This window comes from Homarus americanus, unplaced genomic scaffold, assembly GCF_018991925.1.
Source record: "Homarus americanus isolate GMGI-L3 unplaced genomic scaffold, GMGI_Hamer_2.0 scaffold34360, whole genome shotgun sequence".
Classification (NCBI taxonomy): domain Eukaryota; kingdom Metazoa; phylum Arthropoda; class Malacostraca; order Decapoda; family Nephropidae; genus Homarus; species Homarus americanus.
Genome location: NW_024739403.1, coordinates 2,195,220 through 2,214,136, shown reverse-complemented (window position 1 = coordinate 2,214,136; position 18,917 = coordinate 2,195,220). Strand labels below are relative to the sequence as shown.

The window sequence follows — 18,917 nt, the reverse complement described above, 5'->3', positions numbered from 1 at the left end:
TAAGGAAATGTACAGGATATTACTTATTACATTACTGTATTGATTTCATTTCTCATCATAGAGGAAATCCTGAGTTCAAATTCTGCTTTATGGTTCAACCCTGATGGCCGTCGCCTTGCTTTTGCCACTTTCAATGATTCACGAGTGGACACTATGAACTTCCCTCTCTACGGCCGTCCTGGAGACCTGTCTTTCCAGTATCCCATTCAGCAGTCCATCAAGTACCCCAAGGTTAGAAAATCTCTTGTTGCAGGAAGGGAGGTTACAGGTTTCCAATTGACATTAAAAAATTTTTGATCTCTGTGGCAGAGTACAGTATATTATTGTTTTTCAATTAGTTTCTTGCATTTTCCTTTCTTTCCATCCTTATAAAGGAAAATCTTTCTGAACATCTTGTGTGTCTCCTACAACCTTGAACAATGGACACTTGAGTGGTTAGCTATTTAAGCCAACACCCAAGCAAATTGAAAATTTTTGTCAAATTTGAAGTGATTACTGAAATACTTGACAATGACCTTTTACATAGCTTTTTTTTTTAGTAAGGCATTGTTTCCAGAAATTGTTAATACTGAAGCCTGTTAAAACTAAAGTTCACAAATTAAAGACATGTTTTAAAGACTGGATGTTCTGTACACAAAGCCAATTTAAGTCCTAGGCAGCAATAGAGATTTAACAAATTTATGTTTAATAAGCAATGAGCCACTTACTGTGCACATTTATTTTTTTTATGTTTGCTTGCACACTTTGTATTGAAGACATAAGAACAATAGTACTACTATAATTTACCATAGAACATTGTATACCAGGTACTGTATTTGTTTGGTTATCTTGCAGGTGATGTAGATACCATTTGTTTCATTGTAAGAAGGAAACTAAACATTCTGTATCGGAAATATATACTGGAGCCTCACTTATTAGTTCAATACAGTACAGTACAGTATATAACTTCACATAAGGTATGAGAATTGCTGTACTGTACATTATTTTAGCACAAAATATAGTTAAAAGTTCACAATGCGGCAAAACTTAAGATTTCATGTACAGTACACAACTGCTCTATGAAGGCTTTACTGAAACTGCATACTGAATTCCTATAGGTTCCTTATGTGTGGGTGAAAGAAGCACTTATGGTTGTTATGCGAGATATTTTGGATCACTCGGCCTTATTTGAACAAGAATAAGTTATCAAGTTCTTATCTGGAATTTCAAGTTTAATGGTTTATTTTTAATTATCTGTAACTTAGTTTTTGAATCTGCACTGTTTTACTTTTGTTTTATAATTGTCAGTTAAGTGAATTTGTCATAAGTATTTGACTTATGACAGTTTTTATGGAGTTTTAACCAAACCGCTTTCTTATGCACAGCAAATAAAATACCTTGCATTTGTTTTAGCCTGGCCGTGCCAATCCTGTGGTAGACTTGTGGGTGGTAGACCTTGGGAAACTGGTGAGCGGTAGTGGAGAAACTGTGACCCGCCTGCCTCCTCCAACCTCTCTGGCATCAGTGGATCACTACTTCACCACTGTTGGTTGGGCCACACCCGATAAAGTATCTGTTATGTGGATGAACAGACATCAGGTTAGTATCTGTACAACTATTTTGTGTTATGGATGGACTGAAAAAAAAGAAGTATTGTTAATGTCCGCTCCTTAATACTGTACAGAGTGGTGTCTGTGAATTAGATTAGAGCATAAGTATTCGAATATAATGATATTTTTTGCCAGTCTAAGGTAGGACTACCAAAGCTTCATATTGCCTTTGGTCGGGGCCTGTTATTAATTCACTTATAACTGTTTTCCAGAATGTGAACATCATTAGTCTATGCTCGGTAGATGGTGTTTGTAAAGATGATTTGGTTCATGAGTCACCAGATCATGCATGGAATGACCTATATACTACTCCTAAATTTGATGAAGTGAATGGTGACACCTACCTCATCATTTTACCCACTAATCAGGGAGAAAAGGGAAATTTCAAAGTAAGATCCTTTTCATACTGTTTTGTATACAAGTTGCTATTGTTTAATTTATTTTTTACTTTAGAAAACTTGGACCCCTCAAATAATGTATATCATTAAACTTTGAAATATGAAAATGTTCAGGTCTTAAACATTAATGAAATTCTTATAAAAAATATGGAATTTTTATCCAGCATATCAACCTTCGGCGTTCATCTGACAAAACCTTGATCCCCTTGACAACTGGCACATATGAAGTTGTGGAGATTCTTTCTTGGGACCAAAAAAATCATCTTATGTGAGTATTTGTTTAAATTTTTGTATAGTTTAATAATGATTATACCCTGTACCGTATCCATAAACATAGTAAAGTACAGTAAGTCATATATTAAGACAGAGATGATCACATGGTGTCCTTTTTGAGGAAGTTTATCTTGATGAGTAAAATTGTATGGGAGTAGTACTGGGTAACCCTCTCTTTTCATGCAACCTTGGCCAGTGTTTGAGCCATTATGACTGATAACCTCATATCTGATACTGTACTGTACTTAAGACACGTTTAAATTTTGATTGGGGCAGATTACCAAAAAGTACCATTGTTTTGCTTGCCTTTCCCTCGTGAGAAGGTGTCCATCATAATTCGTAAAATCTACAATGTGTAAGAGCTAGAGCCCCTATTATTTCGAATTATGAGGGTTTTACTGTACAGGTACTGTATAGGCCATGAGAATTACTGTACAAAAGATACAGTAAAAAAAAAAATTTTAACATAGAAAAAATATTAGATCTCATTAAAATAGGGTTATGACCTAGGTACTGATTCTTTTAATATGGATTATTTCTCTTTTCAGTTACTTCACAGCAGCTCCTGCAGGAAAACCTGGACAGCGACATATCTACTACGTTGGTGACCTGAATTCTAATGAACCTAAACAAGCTTTCTGTATTACTTGTGGCTTCAAAAATGACTTTAATGTGAGTGTAAAGATGTGAAATATCCATTACATGTATCCACGTGTTTAATGATGAGGAGGTGTTCCTGAAAAACCTAATGTTATGTGTAATTCTCGTTAAACGAAGGATAACCGCATAGCACAGAGGGCGAACAACACGTTCAAATGGCAGGGCAGTAAACACCGAGTACCGTATAGTAGTACTGCACTGTCCTCCTTAATAATAATAATAATAATAAACAAGTTTGTTATAAATAGTTCCGAAATTAAAAGATTTACTTATTAACACGCAACTTCTATATAAATGATGTGGTACGGATTTAGATGATTTAGTGAGCACAAGGTAAGCCTAATTCAAACAAATTTTAAATTACATATATAAAAAAAAAGCTATGATAAACAATAAAATTGGTACATAGCACTGTATATCATAAAATACAATAGCACATGGTAGCATAGTAGTGAAGGAAACATGAGTAAGTGCTGTCCACTATGAACAATGACAAGAGCACATATTTTATGGGAAAAAAAAAAAGCTTCCACACTCAAACCATCCTCTGGGTGACGTCACACAGTGCAGCGTATAACATGACGTCACATGGGGGGGGGTGGGGGGGCCTGGGTGGCGAGTCAACAATGCAGTTGCAGTTCACTTCACATACATACCCATGCTCATTTTTATTATTTTATGGTTTTTATATTTTATTTATTTCTAAACCACATTAGAGTACTGTATTGTACAGGGGGTCCCCAGGTTACAAACGGACTCTGTTCCTAAGGACGTTCTTAAGTCGGATTTGTATGTAAGTCGGGAACCCCCTATACAGTATAGTCTGCATTTACGCGGTTAATTGAACCCGTGGAGGCCCGCGTAAAACGAAAAATACATAAATGAAATAATAAAATATATGGGATTAATTGAAATAGAGACTGGGCCGACCCCCAAACTCCACTTTTTCCGACACAATACGTACCTTGTAGTAAAAATAACATCTTAATTTTATGATGGTATGCACACACAATTAATAATTAAGAAAAATATCAATAATATTAGGTTTTTAACACTTAGTAGAAAAACTGGGTCAGCACACGTGGATGGCGGCTGGTTCTGAGGCAGGGCAGATTAGTTGCCCTCCGGTGAATCACTTTCACTACTCGCAGAGGTTTGCAGGGCCTCCCAGACAAACCTCTCAAAGTCCATATCCTCACTGTCTATATCACTATCACTGACTTGGGCTGGCTGTGATTGTGGTGGGTTGCGGGCGAGGAAGTCCTCAATACTACATTGACGACTAGCATTGATGTTGTCGAGATAGATCTGGATATACGGCTCCATAACTTTCGTCAGATGGTTATTAGACACTTCATACTGATGCTTGTCTGGGTCGTTGTCAAGGATGAGCTTAAGTTTCTCCCCCAACTCGATGATTTCCTTCACATTATCATGGCTTGGTCCAGGTAATTCAAGGTTTTTCTCTGGTGGTGGGGGTCCCGCGGAAGCCATTGTGAGATGTGAGCCATTGTGAGATGTGAGGGGATAGTGGGCACAAGAGAGAACTGTATATGCGGACTGAAAACAATGAGACAGGCCCTGCTAGGTCAGCAACTTCTACCCTCTGGTGGCAGGGCACGTCATGACACATTAGACCAATCACAGCTAGCGGCGGAGGGAATGCGTGGGTGGTGAAGATGCGTGGCCCAATCACAGTCCGATACGTCATATGATGTCGGCGATAACGTAAGAGCGGCCAAATGCGCACCACTTCCCGCGTATGGTCAAGAATGGACCGCGTGGGTAAAAAATGGCACGGCGGTCTGGACCTCTCCAGCCGCTCGCTGCGTAAATGATCAAATTTACCGCGTAATTGAAGCATTTTCATTCTGGCAAGGCACTGAGTAAATGACCAAACGCGTAAACAAAAACCGCGTAAAGGCAGACTATACTGTATTGATTTTTCCACAACTTTTATAGTTTCATTCCATGTAACAAAGGCAACATGCCATCTCACAAGCCACCTCATCCTCAGTTTTCCCCCTTCAAAGTGAGTCCAGCTATTGTTAAACTAAACTTTTACATGTTAAGAAAGAAGGGGTGTCAAAATTTGTTTATCGTTAAACCGAATTAACATTGAATTAGCGCTAAATGAGGGATACCTGTACTATATAGTCTCTAGATGTAAGCGGTAGAAGTAAGTTGAAAAAAGTATAATGATATGCTTGATAGCAATGTGTGGGATGGATAGAATGCACAGAATGAGACAAACATATATAAGAAGACTATTGCTAAATTGATGTGACATATGGGATGATGGGAAGAGCTAGCTTGGTATGAGAAAGAGGGGGCAAATCTGAGGAGTTGGAAGAATGGGGTGAGGGAGATACTAGATGAGAGAAGAATGAATATCCGGGAAACAACGATTGTGACCAATTAAAGAGAGAGAATGACAGATAAGGAATGGAAACCGTTACTTTTGATTCTTGTTCCCAAGTGGGAAAGCTCCTGCAAGAGTGAGGATGCTTTACTGTACTGTATAGGTATTTGGTTTATCAATTACATGGTGTACTGGAATCAAGCACACAGATTATGATTTACAACTCCTATACAGTCAACCCTCACTTTACGCGGTTAATTCAACCCACAGGGTACCGCGTAAAGTGAACAACATAACATATGGGATTAATTGAAATAGAGACCGGGCCGACCCCCAAACTCCACTTTTTGACGACACACAACTATGTTGTAGTAAAAATATTATCTTAACTTTATGATGGTATGCACACACAACTAATAATTAAGAGAAATATCAATAATATTAGGTTTTTTAACACTTACATTAGTAGAAAAGATGGCTGGGCACACGGGGATGGGGGGTTGGTTCCGAGGCAGAGGGCAGATTATTGGCCCTCACCTGTATCACTTGTATCAATTGTATCACTATCCACCACAGAGGCTTGCAGGGCCTCTTTGTCAAACCCCTCAAAGTCCATACAAGTCCATATCGTCACTATAATTATCACTATCACTGACTTGGGCCGGCTGTGGTGGGTGGCGGGAGAAGAACTCGGTAATGTTTTGATGACTGGGCGACCTTGTGCGCACCATGCTCACGCCGCTTACACAACATGGCGGATGGCGGGAGGTTTGGATCCAAAAATGGCGCAGCTCGCCAGCCGCTCTCCGCGTAAAGGGGTACACGCACCGCGGAATGTGAGCATTCCTGTTTCGGCAGGGTACCTCGTAAACGTGGAAACGCGGAATGTGGGACCGCGTAAAGCGAGGGTTGACTGTACTATAATATGTAAGGCCCTTCACCATTAGAACTGGTTAAGATAAAGCATTGGTTGAAATTAAAAAAAATTTCTAGGAAATTTATTAACTCCAGTCTAAGATGTTTACATTGCCATAGAATATTTGGTAAAGATTACACTGTGTTGTTTATGTAGTATTTAGAATTTTTTACCGGTAATCACGGGGTAGATTTTTATCAATAAGTAATGGATGGGATGATGAAGGAAGTGCTATTGTAAAGAAAAGCCTTTTTTTTTTCTTATTTAACTGTTCAGTACAGTACTTGTACATACAGAGTAAAGTAGTTATTTTACCTACTTGCATATAATTTATATTATGTATAACTTTGGATAAAAGTCTTGGATACTGATCTGTATTCCAGTTAAGCAGCAACTATGATATTTATGTTAATTTCATTTAATTTAATTAATTGGATGACTGGTACGGCGCCAAATTGCCGTGCTCGGAACAACTTACGTTTTATACACGCAGGGGCTAAGGTCAGGAATATCCAGGAAACCTTAAATCAAGGCAGCTAGGGCTAATCGGTGATCAACCCTACCCCGTAGTACAGTATTTAACTTTGTCCTCAGAAAAGGAATATTGGAAGCTACAGTTACTTAAAAGATTGAGGGCCATGAGTTGTGTATTCAGACCTGGCTATAGAGCACGATTGTAGGACCACCCTCGCTCCAGAGGTGGGGTAGGTGTAGGGGAGGGATGTGGGGTGTCTGAAGTCCCACTGACCCCCACTCCAGTTGTTAGATGCAATGAGGAGGGGGTTTGAGGCTTGTTGATGGGGTCATCACCCATGCACTATTGACCAGGCAAATTAACCAATAGTATCCAATAATAAATCACAAATATTAATAACCTTTTTCAAGAAACAGTTGTCAACTTGTCAGAGCTCCCCTGTTGGGTGGAAGGAATGACCACCATATATGTGTAGAAATTATAATGACTAAGTGCTGGGCTAGCTGCCATATGTCTCTATTACATGTCTCCAGGTCTATCAATGAACTTATTCATTGACTGTACAAACAGAGCACCATTTTGCATAAAAACTTATGGCTAGTGATTACTTTTTCCAAGATTTGTGAATGGAAGTTATCTTAGGACAGTACTACTGTATGTTTTTAATTCCAATACACCTAGAAATCCATTTCATATTTCAATATTGTCATAAAGAATTCATATTAAATAGGCAATACATATTTCTTTGCAGGTTCGTGAAAGACTACTTGACCGCTCACTACCTCTGGAGAAACGACTGGAAATTGATGTAGAAGGTGGATTCAAGGCCCAGGTCTCCATGAAAATGCCACCCGATTATAACCCTACCCGCTAGTCATACCCAATGCTGGTTTATGTGTATGTAAAAGCTACTAATGTTCATTGTCTTCATGGGTTAAGCTAAGGGGAGTCTATAATAATAATAATAATAAACGGTTTATTAATAGAGTTGCAGCTGGTGGCTGAAAATATACACTTACATTAGATTTAGACATGATATAATATACATTGAATACATTTACTTAGTATAGATATTATAGTCATATCCTAAAACCCAGTCCAGTCTTGTGAATCCTATTATGTGTTCCTAGTTACCATCCTAACTTTAATGAGTTTAAAGTACGTAATTAAATTAAAACATACAGTATTCAAAAGCTTTCTTGAGTTTCATATCTACAGTCCACATGGCTCTATTCCATAAATACTGTGTATCAGCTGCCCCTTTCCAGTGTTCAGTACAACCACCAGTAGGAGAATTATTGGTTGAGGTTTTCCTTTACTTGCATACAGTATTGGAACAAGTAATACACAAGTGGAATGTTGGAATGTCTTTCTTAAGGTTATTCTTGTTACCCTGTTGAGAATATGTTCCATAAAAGTATTGACTCTTGAATTACTGTACAACATACCTATTTGCCATTGTTTGGTTATACAGGTATTGCTGTACCTGTATGGCATTATATGAATATGTCTTGTATAAAAAATGGTTACAATATTTTGAGTGATGATATGAAACATGTCATAACAATAACATTATCAGTTTTTCAAATTGGTTAATGCTGGCTACTGTATACTATTGTATATCTTTAAAGGTAATATTGAAGTCAGAAATGAAAAAATCATGAATCGTCATTTATCTACATACCTGTCTTTTATGTGGATTTTAAGTACTGTACTGTATATTTATTTTATTTTTTTTACACTAGTTAATCCCATAAACATGGTCTCACTAAGTCCCTCCTCCCCTCCAGTTTTAAACCAAGTTGAACCTCTGGCCATAATGAAATACATCATGTTTTAAGTGTCTAAAGTATACAGTATACAAAGTTTTAAATTTGTCCTTGACTTAGTAACTCTTGTTTTTATTTTTAGATATGGAGGTCCAGGTTCCCAGCTTGTGAGTGACAGATTCAGAATTGATTGGGGCGATTATTTGGCATCTCAACGAGGAATTATATATACATCAATTGATGGCAGAGGATCTGGATATGCTGGAGATAAACTTCTCCATTCACTTTATTATGGATTAGGAACTGCTGAAGTTGATGATCAGCTTGCTGTCACTGCGTAAGTAATAGTTAATTAGTTTGCCAAAATAGAAATTTAGTGAAGCTTCTGAAGGCATACAGTTGGATACAACACTATCCTACTGTCCTAATTGTCTCTGGTTTGTGCTATAAATAAGTATCAAACTTTGCACTTAGTTTACAGTTTGAGAAGCAAAGGTGGATGTGTGTAGTGCTGGCCATATTAATTCCTTGGGTCTAAAAAAAGGCTTAATATTCATTCTGCACATGGGCCAACATTGATTACTCTCATGTTCATAATAAAGTAATAACCATTATCAATATTAACAGAAATCAAATAGAGCAGGTCCTCTATTTGTGTTGTGGATGGGTTCCTAGAAAATACTTGAGAAACGACATAAATTGACGTGTGTTTTCTCCAAGACTTAATGTTATACAAGTAGTGTAGGTATTTTTTTATTTTTTTATTTACAGTACATAATTGTACTTCACAGAAAAATATTAAATAACTACCAAAAGAGCCAGCCTAAAAATAACATAAATAATACCATACTGTGTGACATCCTTGTTGTTATGCTTGTACAGGAACTTAAGTGTGCATTGTGCTCTCTCATCTGGTGCGTTGGGTTGGTCGAGTCAGGCAACAGTTTTTTGGCAGAATTGCATCCTCTTGTTTAATTCTTTTGATGTTTTTAGGCTATTTTTCTTGTTGTAACTTAACCAAGAGTTTCAAGATAGTATTGTACAAGTACTGTATATTGTTCCACCTTTATCAAAAGATGCAAAGGTGAACAATAATTGTTAAGAAAATATGAATAAAAATATAATTAATGGCACAGGGCAGGAATGAAACTGCTGATCGAAACAGGATAGCAGACACTGCAGTTTTTTTTTTATCTTGTTTATTATATAAATTGTTTTGTTTTTTTCATACAGTGAACCCTCACTTTACGCGGTCAATTGAACCCATGGCGGCCCGCTTAAAGTGAACAACATAACCTATGGGATTAATTGAAATAGAGACCGGGCCGACCCCCAAACTCCACTTTTTCCCGACACAATACGTACGTTTTAGTAAAAATAACATCTTAACTTATTCACACACATAATATAGAAGGGAACAATCAATAAGAGAATAATATACTGTAGGTTAGGTTAAAAAAAAAAGGTTAAGGTTAACACTTCGTTAGTAGAAGAGATGGGTAGGCGTGCGGGGAATGGAGGCTGGTTCGAGGCAGAGGGCAGGCTACTGGCCTCAGGTGAAGATCTTCATCACTGTCATCCACACACTTACTAGTGCCTCCCTGACAAATCCCTCGAAGTCATCATCCTGTCTCTGTCACTATCCCACTGTGGGCTGGCTGGTGGAGTTGCGGGCGAAGAACTTCGGTTATGCTTTGCTGGCGGCTGGTGTTTATGTTGTGTGATACACCTTGATGTGAGCCATAGTCTGCAACAGCTGGGTGAGTGAATTCGTGCGGTTATCGTCAGAATTAATCCGGAAAGGAGGAGCTTGACTTTCTCAATACACTCGATGGCATCCTTACATTACTATGGGATAACTTGCGTTCTTCTTGGGATGGCGCCCACCTGCCCTCTTCACTAGCGTCTCATCATTTAGCATCTGGAAATGGGGAGTAGTCACATCAGGATCCTTATCACCTCCAGGATAATAAATGCGTTGGTGGTCTCGGAGAAACCTGCAGCTGTAACACTCTCTTGGTTTCTCTGGCAAGGTCCACTACTGCAACAGTCTGAACCTCACCAGTCACAGATTTACTCTGCCTCCCCACCCGGAATACCTTACCCAGCGTCTCCATGCGTGACGAACAGTTGCTACAGACAGCTGATCCTTGTTGCCTCCACCAAAAGTCCACAGCTTTCTTGACATTGAATGTTCTCCAAAATTGTTTCACAGTACTTCTTGCTCTGCCAACTGTTGTTCCTAAATGCGTCTTCGCTCTTGCTATCGATTGTCACTCAGGTTCATAACTCTTCCTTGGTGTTGGTGTGATGGATTTCAGGAGCTTAAATTTCTTGGCAGAGGGAACGCTTTTCACATTACAGATCAATTCTTGGTCCATGGGCTGTATTATAGGCGTAGTGTTGGGAAGGAAGACCACTTTTACGTTGGGGTGACGATCTAACAGTAGTAGTGTCCGCAATTAGTTGTCAAGCAACAACAAAATCTTGAAAGGAACATTGTGTTGCTCTGGGGAATTCTTAGCGTCCAGGAACAGAAACAGTCATCCAAACCAGGAGAGGGACAGAGTAGAGAACATCCCACGCCTTCACGTGCGGTCAGCCAATGGACATTCGGCTTGGTTTGTTGTCCATGCTCTTATAGGCGTGTGGATCACCCGATAACCCGGGCTTACAGGTACCGGAGGCATTGGTAGTAAACAGAGGGCGGTGATGTACTCGCCTGGCCACGACACTTGCTGAGTATTCTTCTGTGAAGGTCTTGGAGGTAGCTTTCCAAAAAGACCAGATTCGTCCATGTTAAACACCTGGTCATCGTTGTATTGTCCTTCCTCCATAATCTCTCATAAAAACGGAGGAAATTCCCTATACTTGCAACACGGTCAGCACTAGCTTCTTCCACCACCAATAATGTAATATTGGTGATCTTGTCACCTCTTCTTAAACCTCTGCAACCGCAGAGGAAGCATTAAAGGGTTTGGGCTCTGCAATTCACATCTTCACGTGACACTGCGGCTTGCAGTTCACGTCGTGCTCCTTAACTGAGTGCGTGTCCACCGCCATGTTCCGTCATGCACAATACGAACCAAGTAGCTCTAAGTAATTTTTCCGTCTTGAGAAGCACCTGGATTTGTGGCAGTACTTGATCATAGAAGCACCTGTGGGCTTTGTGATGTTCATGTGCTCCTTCGCTGTCTTGGCTGCATCCTTCTTAATTGTCCTGATAGTTGATTAGTTAACTTTTCATGCTGGCGCCGCGAGATCAACCTGTCTTGTTCCTTTCTCCAACTCTTGTATGAGTCTTGTACTTAATTTAAGTAGCAAGGCGTTGTATCTTCTTTGGCTTAGAGGCGGCTGGGTCCAGGTGATGCAAGGTTTCTTTGTGGTGGTGTTGAGGTCGGTGGAAGCCATTCTTATGGAACAATGAATGCGATATGCAGTGTGGCGGGAGGGTGTAACTGGCCAGCGGGTAGGTCAAGGGACTTGAGCGCTCCGTGGGGTTGCCGATCATAGTACATTAAACCAATCACAGCTGGCGGAAGGGAGGAAAGGATGCTTGGCCCATTCACAATCCCGTCGTCATATGACGTCACCCGATAGCAACAAGACATACACTGCGGCTTCTCTTTCGCCTACCCAACATAGGCGGGTGAGAGCCCGGGGAATGTGGATCCAAAATGGTAGCGAAGGACCCCCAACCGTTCCTCTCCGTAAAAAGGGTACACACACGCTTAAGTGAGCATTCCGTGTTAGACGGGTACGTAAAGTGAAACCCGCGTCGCGAGGTTTACTAGCATATTTTGACATATGCAATTTTAATTTTGTTAAAATTAGGCTCGCCTTTTGCTCATTAAATCGCTTATCTCAGAACTACATCCTTTATATAGAAATTTGGTGTTTCTAAATCAATCATTTAACAGAATTGACTTGAGGGTAGACTCACATATATAATACATTTGTGAGAGGATTTTCCAAATATTACTTATTTGTATTGTGTGTGTATCTACACACACACACACACACACACACACACAACAGGTAAAAGAAATTACCGTCTCTAGAACGAATGGCTCCCTGTCCCAGCCACGAAAATGCCAGCAACTTTAAAACTACCCTTAGACATTCTTGGGTACATCCAGGGTGTCATCCACGAATTGTCAGGGCATGCTGTATATACTTTTGTTATTGGTGCTTATATTCCTAAATTTTAAGTTTTAGTGTTACAGTGTACTGTAGAGTTAAAGTAACCTTTTGGGGTGAATCAAGTGATCTGAACAGAGTCTTCAAAGCCAGGTCCCAAGCATGCCAGATAAATAGTTCCTTACATGTATTTCATGAAGTATTCATAAATTCAATGGTTCACATTATTTCATTGCAGGACTAAACATTTGGAATACAGTACCTGTATACACATTTATCTGCTGATACTATCATTTTATACATATAACTATATTGTGCTTCTTTCTTTTCCAGTGCTCTTCAAAAGTCCTTCCCATTTGTTGATTCTTCTCGAACTGCTATTTGGGGTTGGTCATACGGAGGATATGTGACTGCATCAGCTCTGTCCAAAGATGTTAATAATATTTTCAAGTGTGGTATCTCTGTGGCACCTGTTACTTCATGGATTTATTATGGTATGGAATCAAAATTTTTTTACTGTATTACTAACTAGTGACCATCTAATTAATAACTGAAGCATCATCTAATAAAAACTATTTGTAAGAAAATTCTTAGTATTCCCTGATTTAACCCACTCTTCCAACATCTACAGATACAGTGTACACAGAAGAGGCGGGTCTACCAACTGCAAATGATAGTTATGCTGCATATGAATATTCTGATGTGACAAAGAATGTATCAAATTTTCGAAACAAAGAGTTCTTCCTTATACACGGAACCGCTGATGACAACGTCCACTACCAGCAGTCAATGATGCTGTCCCGAGCTTTAGAAGTTGAAGATATTCTGTTTAGATCTCAGGTTTGTTAAATCACTGGTGATGATTATATTTACTGTAGCTATGCAAACTGAGGAGTGAGAACAATCCTCAATTTAGGGATATTAGAAACAGCGCTCTTATTACAGTCACTGTATTTGATAATGAAAGAAAATGCACTTAAGGAATTTGGCCCAAAAAGAAAGTTTCCTTATTTCCATTGTGTTGTCAAAATTAACAAAATATGGATCTGATGTGTGTTTTCAACATGTCATGTGTTCATATGTAATATGAAGGAGGTAATTGGTAGGAAATGATTATACTACAGTACAGTGTTCCCATTTCAATTTTTTTTGGAAGATTACAAAATGGTGGGTAGACGTGATCATGATAAAATGATAAAGGGAATTTTGTTTAAGAAATCACACTTAGTATGTTTTATTGCTTACAGACAGCATGTCATCATCTTCGTTAAAAAAAAATTCTCATAAGGTGCCCCATTTAGTTAAGTGTAAATGCAACAGGAGGTTTTCTCCTGTTATTAGTTTATGAAAATTGTGATAATTTTCATATAAACTCCCTCATTATCTTATGATATATATGTGCCTGGTTGCTTATAGTGTAAAAAAATAAATAAAAATAAATAATCTTTCTTCTTATACTGTACATACTGTAGGTAGTTTGATTACAGTGCATTTATAATACAGCCTAGATCATAATGAGAAAAAGAAAAATCTTGATAGAATCTATCCTGTTCCATTTTATATACAAGATCATATCAGTTTTATAATATGAACAGATATCTGGTACTTAAAAAACTAACATACTGATTTAAAGTAAAATATAATATTTTTAATTTGTCCAATTTTATCTTTGAGTTTCTTTGAATTATCTAAAACATATCTTTTTTTATCAGCAAAAATTTGACATTAAGAAAAAGTTGCACTAAGTACAGTGGGGTATGCTATAACAAACGGATCCTACTATGAATATTCCTATAACGAACGGTTTTACCTATAAAATTGAGAATGCTATAACGAACGAAACTCCTACAACGAACATTATTTAAAAAAATTATTTTTTTTTTACTAATTTGTTTTTTTATTACAAGTATTAATGATATTCTTTATTTCAGGGGTTTAGATGCATATTTATGCACTTTTTTACATTATATTTTTCAGTGTTAAGTGGTTGTATTTGGGGGCTTGGAACGGATTAATCCTATAACGAACAAGGTTCTAGAACCAATTAGATTCGTTATAGCATACCCCGCATATACTTGTACAGTAACATATATAAAGCTCATAATTGTTTTCTTCTGACAGAGTTATCCAGATGAAAACCATGGCTTGGCAGGTGTAAAGAGACATCATTATCACTCCATGGAAGACTTCCTCAATGACTGCTTCAACAAAACCTAATTACTGATGGATCTGGTCATTATTGGATTACTATCTGTGAAACGTATTTTAAAGTTATCAGTGTCAACGTGTGTTGGGATCAGTGCTACAATAATGCCAATTTCACTATTGTATAGACTACTTAACTTGAAAGATGCTGTCATTATTTTTATCATAGAAATTTTATATGTTTTACAGTTTATTTATGAATTTATCACATTTTTGGCCCATGGAAAAAGTGTAACTTTTCTCAGTACCTCATTCAACTTGAGTATTATTACATTTAGAAATATGAGAAAATATTTGTAATCATTCTAATTACATTCCATTAATGCATATTAAGCATTCCAAATTGGATTTTAAGGCTATAAGAAGAGAATTCTACTTTAATATTATTTGTATCAGTAGAGTTTTTGTATGTAAATAGTAAAAACAACAGGAAGTAACTGCAGAATTTCTGTAGTGTATAGAATTTTACTGATAATTTACAGGTGAATATTCACACTAAAAAGCGAAATGTTTTTCACATCCTTTACTATGTTTGAGAAACAGGCAACTGTTTATATCACAGCTTACTGCCAATCAATAAGATGTTCACCTCATTTTATTATCAACTAAAATAGTCTTTCATCAACATGAAATTTATAAGTTTCCTATACTTAAATATTGTATAATATTTACAAATACAGACTAAGAAGTTTTTAAGCATTGATTAAAAAATTGCAGATATATTTTAGGAACACTGTTGCCCGAGTAAGTACAGGTAGTCCCATAAATAACATATACAAATAAAAAAATTTTAAGTATAAATTATGGGTTTTCCTCTTTTGCTCCCAACATGGCATGTTCATTTACCTTTACAGGTACAGTATCCCCCTATCTATGATATTCAGCTTTAGCAAGTGTGATGTTTTAAGACTATCCCCCTTTTATGATGTAAACAATCCACATGATCGATGAATATCATCCAGCTAAGGCATCTCTCGGTTCACTTGTCAGCTGCGGTCTACCCACATACTGACACGCAGTCACCCGCTGTACTACAGTACCAAGCTTTGTTCCATGTTGATTGCACAGGGCAATGATTATTGGTTAGTGAGAGGACATCACTAAAATTCTCATTGTATACTCTGTTTTGGTGACTGTGAGGTGTTTTGCCTCTGTTGTCAACTTGATGTGAAAATTGTCTGTCACAATAAAGTTGTCATAATTTGCTCTGTTTTTGTGACTGAAGTGAGCAGTGTAACTTTGAAAATGTTTGAGAAGGTCACGGTACCAAGGAAAACCATGTCTGGAGGTGAAGCTTAATATTTGTTAAGCGGCATAAAGCCCATTGTACACTGGATGTGATGCTAGCTACGCTTTGGATAGAAAGCCACATGGCTTTAAATTGCTTCTGTTGTTTTTCAATGAGGCTGTTCATACGGAGTGTAATGCTATGCAGCGGACGTTGCAGACATGGCCCACGTACAATCCTGGACTCTTCCACGTTGAACACCCAACCAGAGAAGTAGAATCGGCTAATGATCTGGTAACAGTGTGTGTGGGCTGGAGGGGAAAGGGGAGTACTGTACTTCAGTTGCATTTTGCATAATATAATCCTATATTTTGCACACACAGGAGAGATGGAAGAGGCGATTATGGTACAGGAATACATATTTACAATAGCATTACGCTGTTTGATTTATTGGGGTGTAATTGGTTATCTCTAATCTAAGGCTCCAAATCCAGAAAAGCACGTAACCTTTACCTCCCTTCATTACTGCTACCCTTCCTCAGGTAAGGACAGTATGGGAAAACAGGTGCCAGTCAATGATTGATGTCTACCAATTTCTTAGTTATAATTATTTTCCAAATCTGACATATAACTTTAAGCTGATACACATTTTTAGGTGATTCAGCTGCTCTTATATGCACATTATATTTCATGAAAACATTAATAGCGTATAATGAAACCATACGTTTCAACCTAGCCTCGCACCGGGTAAACCAAAACGACCTTTTTACACTTATCGTTTTAATATGGTGATTCTAGTGGTGTGGTGCTACGAAAGATACTGACAAGTAGTTGCCAATGACGTATAGGTGCGTAATGCTATCCTTTATAATGTTAGGAAGTTACCTTGTGGCTCTGAGCCATCTGTAGCACGCACAAACACCTTATCCTTTATTTTCACAAATAATGAAATTAATAATTACAAATGACTTTAAAAAGAACAAGTGTTTAATGATATAAATGCATCTGCCCCTGAATGGAGTACAATACAAAATAGTGAAAACAATGATAATTTGCTTGTTGATCACGAAACAAGTGTCAACAGCCAATCAAAACTCATCCGAGGTATTGTCGCGACCCTAGAATTCAACATAAAGCTCTTAGACTTCAAGATGAACCAGCGTGACACCCAGTTAGCTTTGAGAAGTCACACTGTGGGCTTACGAGAAGCTGGACTCTATCCGAACCATATCCCATAAGCTTGGAATATCAGCCACTACTGAAATCAAGTGGATTAGAAGATGGAACGAGTGGGGCAACCTGAATGACCTTGGTAAGTACTGATCAGACTGACATGTTATTGGTGATTATACAGACAATCAAATATATTTACCTTGTATAAAAAATTAGTGGCTTTTAATCCGCATTTTCTTTTTGACAGAGAGACATCCTCGGCCACGAGTGACTACTCCTGAAGAAGATGCAAGATCTGCGGCGGGACATGAGAGCTAGAACTGTCCGGAGGCAGCTTCATGAGGCCGGTATCCACCACAGGATTTTTGCCAAGAAGGACAACTGACAGAGGAACACTGTGCTGCCAGACTCGCCTTCGCTCATTGATATGCTGACCAGTCGCTGGAATTCTGGGATAGAGTTGTCTTCACAGACAAAAAGACCTTTGCATCGACCAATCATGGCAGAATATACCTGTGAAGGCGCAACAACACTAGGTAACAATAATACATCATTTTGTCCAGAGCACCAATTAACAAAAGCAATAAAACGCACTAATACAAAGGTTCGACCTTTTATGAATTCTTAAACTTATGGTAACATTTCAGGAACTGCTGCATGTAAATTATATGCAAAGGTTATAAATCAAGTAATCCTGCATTTTAGACCTGCTAAAACTACTAGTCCAATCCTACGATATAAATAAATAATACAGTGCTACCTCTACTCTCTCGGCAAGGCACACTTTGATAATAACTATGCGTATTTATTTGTGCAGCTGTATTCTAAATAAAATGCCAAATTGGAACCCATTAAGTTGCTAGTTATATATTAAGACAAAGTTGTCTGAAGATAATTAAAGTAAAGGTTTCCAGCAATGTTGATAGTTACCCAAATTGTAATGCTCATGACATTAACAGGGAAATTTTCTAACAGGTATGACCATGAGCATACAGTGTATTTACAAGGAGGTTCGTAGCGGACGCAGCACCTGTAATGTGTGGGACTATATGTCTGTCAATGGTATGTGGGACTTGGTTCAAATCGACGGGAGATTTACAACGCAGAAGTATCTGGACATTTTGGAGAATTTTTTCTTGCCCTCTCTGCAGGAAAGAAATTTCCCCTTCCCCCTGGACCTATTGTTTTCGTTCATGACTGGTGGCCCATACAGAGTTGTCCAGCAGTGGTTTGCTAACCGTAACAATTTGCAGCTGCTGGATTGGCCTAGTCAGGAGGCTGAGATGAACCCTTTGGAAAATTTATGGGCGAACATTGTGAACACTTGGGAGCCTGCGAGGGAAAGAACATCTGTAGAGCTGTTCGCCCACACCAGGAATAATGGGAGATATTTAGGGCCAAACATGATATCCTCCGCAACCTTGTTAGATCAATGCCCGAAAGACTTAATGCCGTTATCAACAAAGAAGGTGGGTGGACAGGATACTAAAGTGAAGAATTTACATCAGTGAAAACAAGCCTTTCCCTGAAGTCCAGTGCCTAATGCCAACAAACCAAGACAATTCTGCCGGCACGGTGTTCCTCGGTCGATGATTTCTGATGCCCAAGTCCAACCTCATATAGTCACTCAATAGGACAGCCTTTGTGAAAGCAAAAATCTAGCCACCTCTCCTGAGCTTCGCTTTCACTAAGTCGTCTCTCTTACTTCTGAATGAAAAATGTAATAAAA

The 18,917-nt window shown here is 38.3% G+C and overlaps 1 protein-coding gene across 1 annotated transcript in view; it reads left to right on the top strand.

Moving 5' to 3' along the window:
* LOC121874610 (venom dipeptidyl peptidase 4-like) overlaps positions 1-15,990 on the top strand; it is a 77,767-nt gene extending 61,777 nt beyond the window's left edge. The window contains 11 exon segments of the mRNA XM_042378837.1: positions 62-231; positions 1,393-1,578; positions 1,802-1,978; positions 2,152-2,255; positions 2,809-2,946; positions 4,883-4,952; positions 7,404-7,570; positions 8,585-8,779; positions 12,916-13,076; positions 13,214-13,422; positions 14,704-15,990. Of these exon segments, the coding sequence (XP_042234771.1) occupies positions 62-231; positions 1,393-1,578; positions 1,802-1,978; positions 2,152-2,255; positions 2,809-2,946; positions 4,883-4,952; positions 7,404-7,570; positions 8,585-8,779; positions 12,916-13,076; positions 13,214-13,422; positions 14,704-14,799 (1,673 nt within the window). The 3' untranslated portion in view covers positions 14,800-15,990.
* Positions 15,991-18,917: the final 2,927 nt, after the last annotated feature.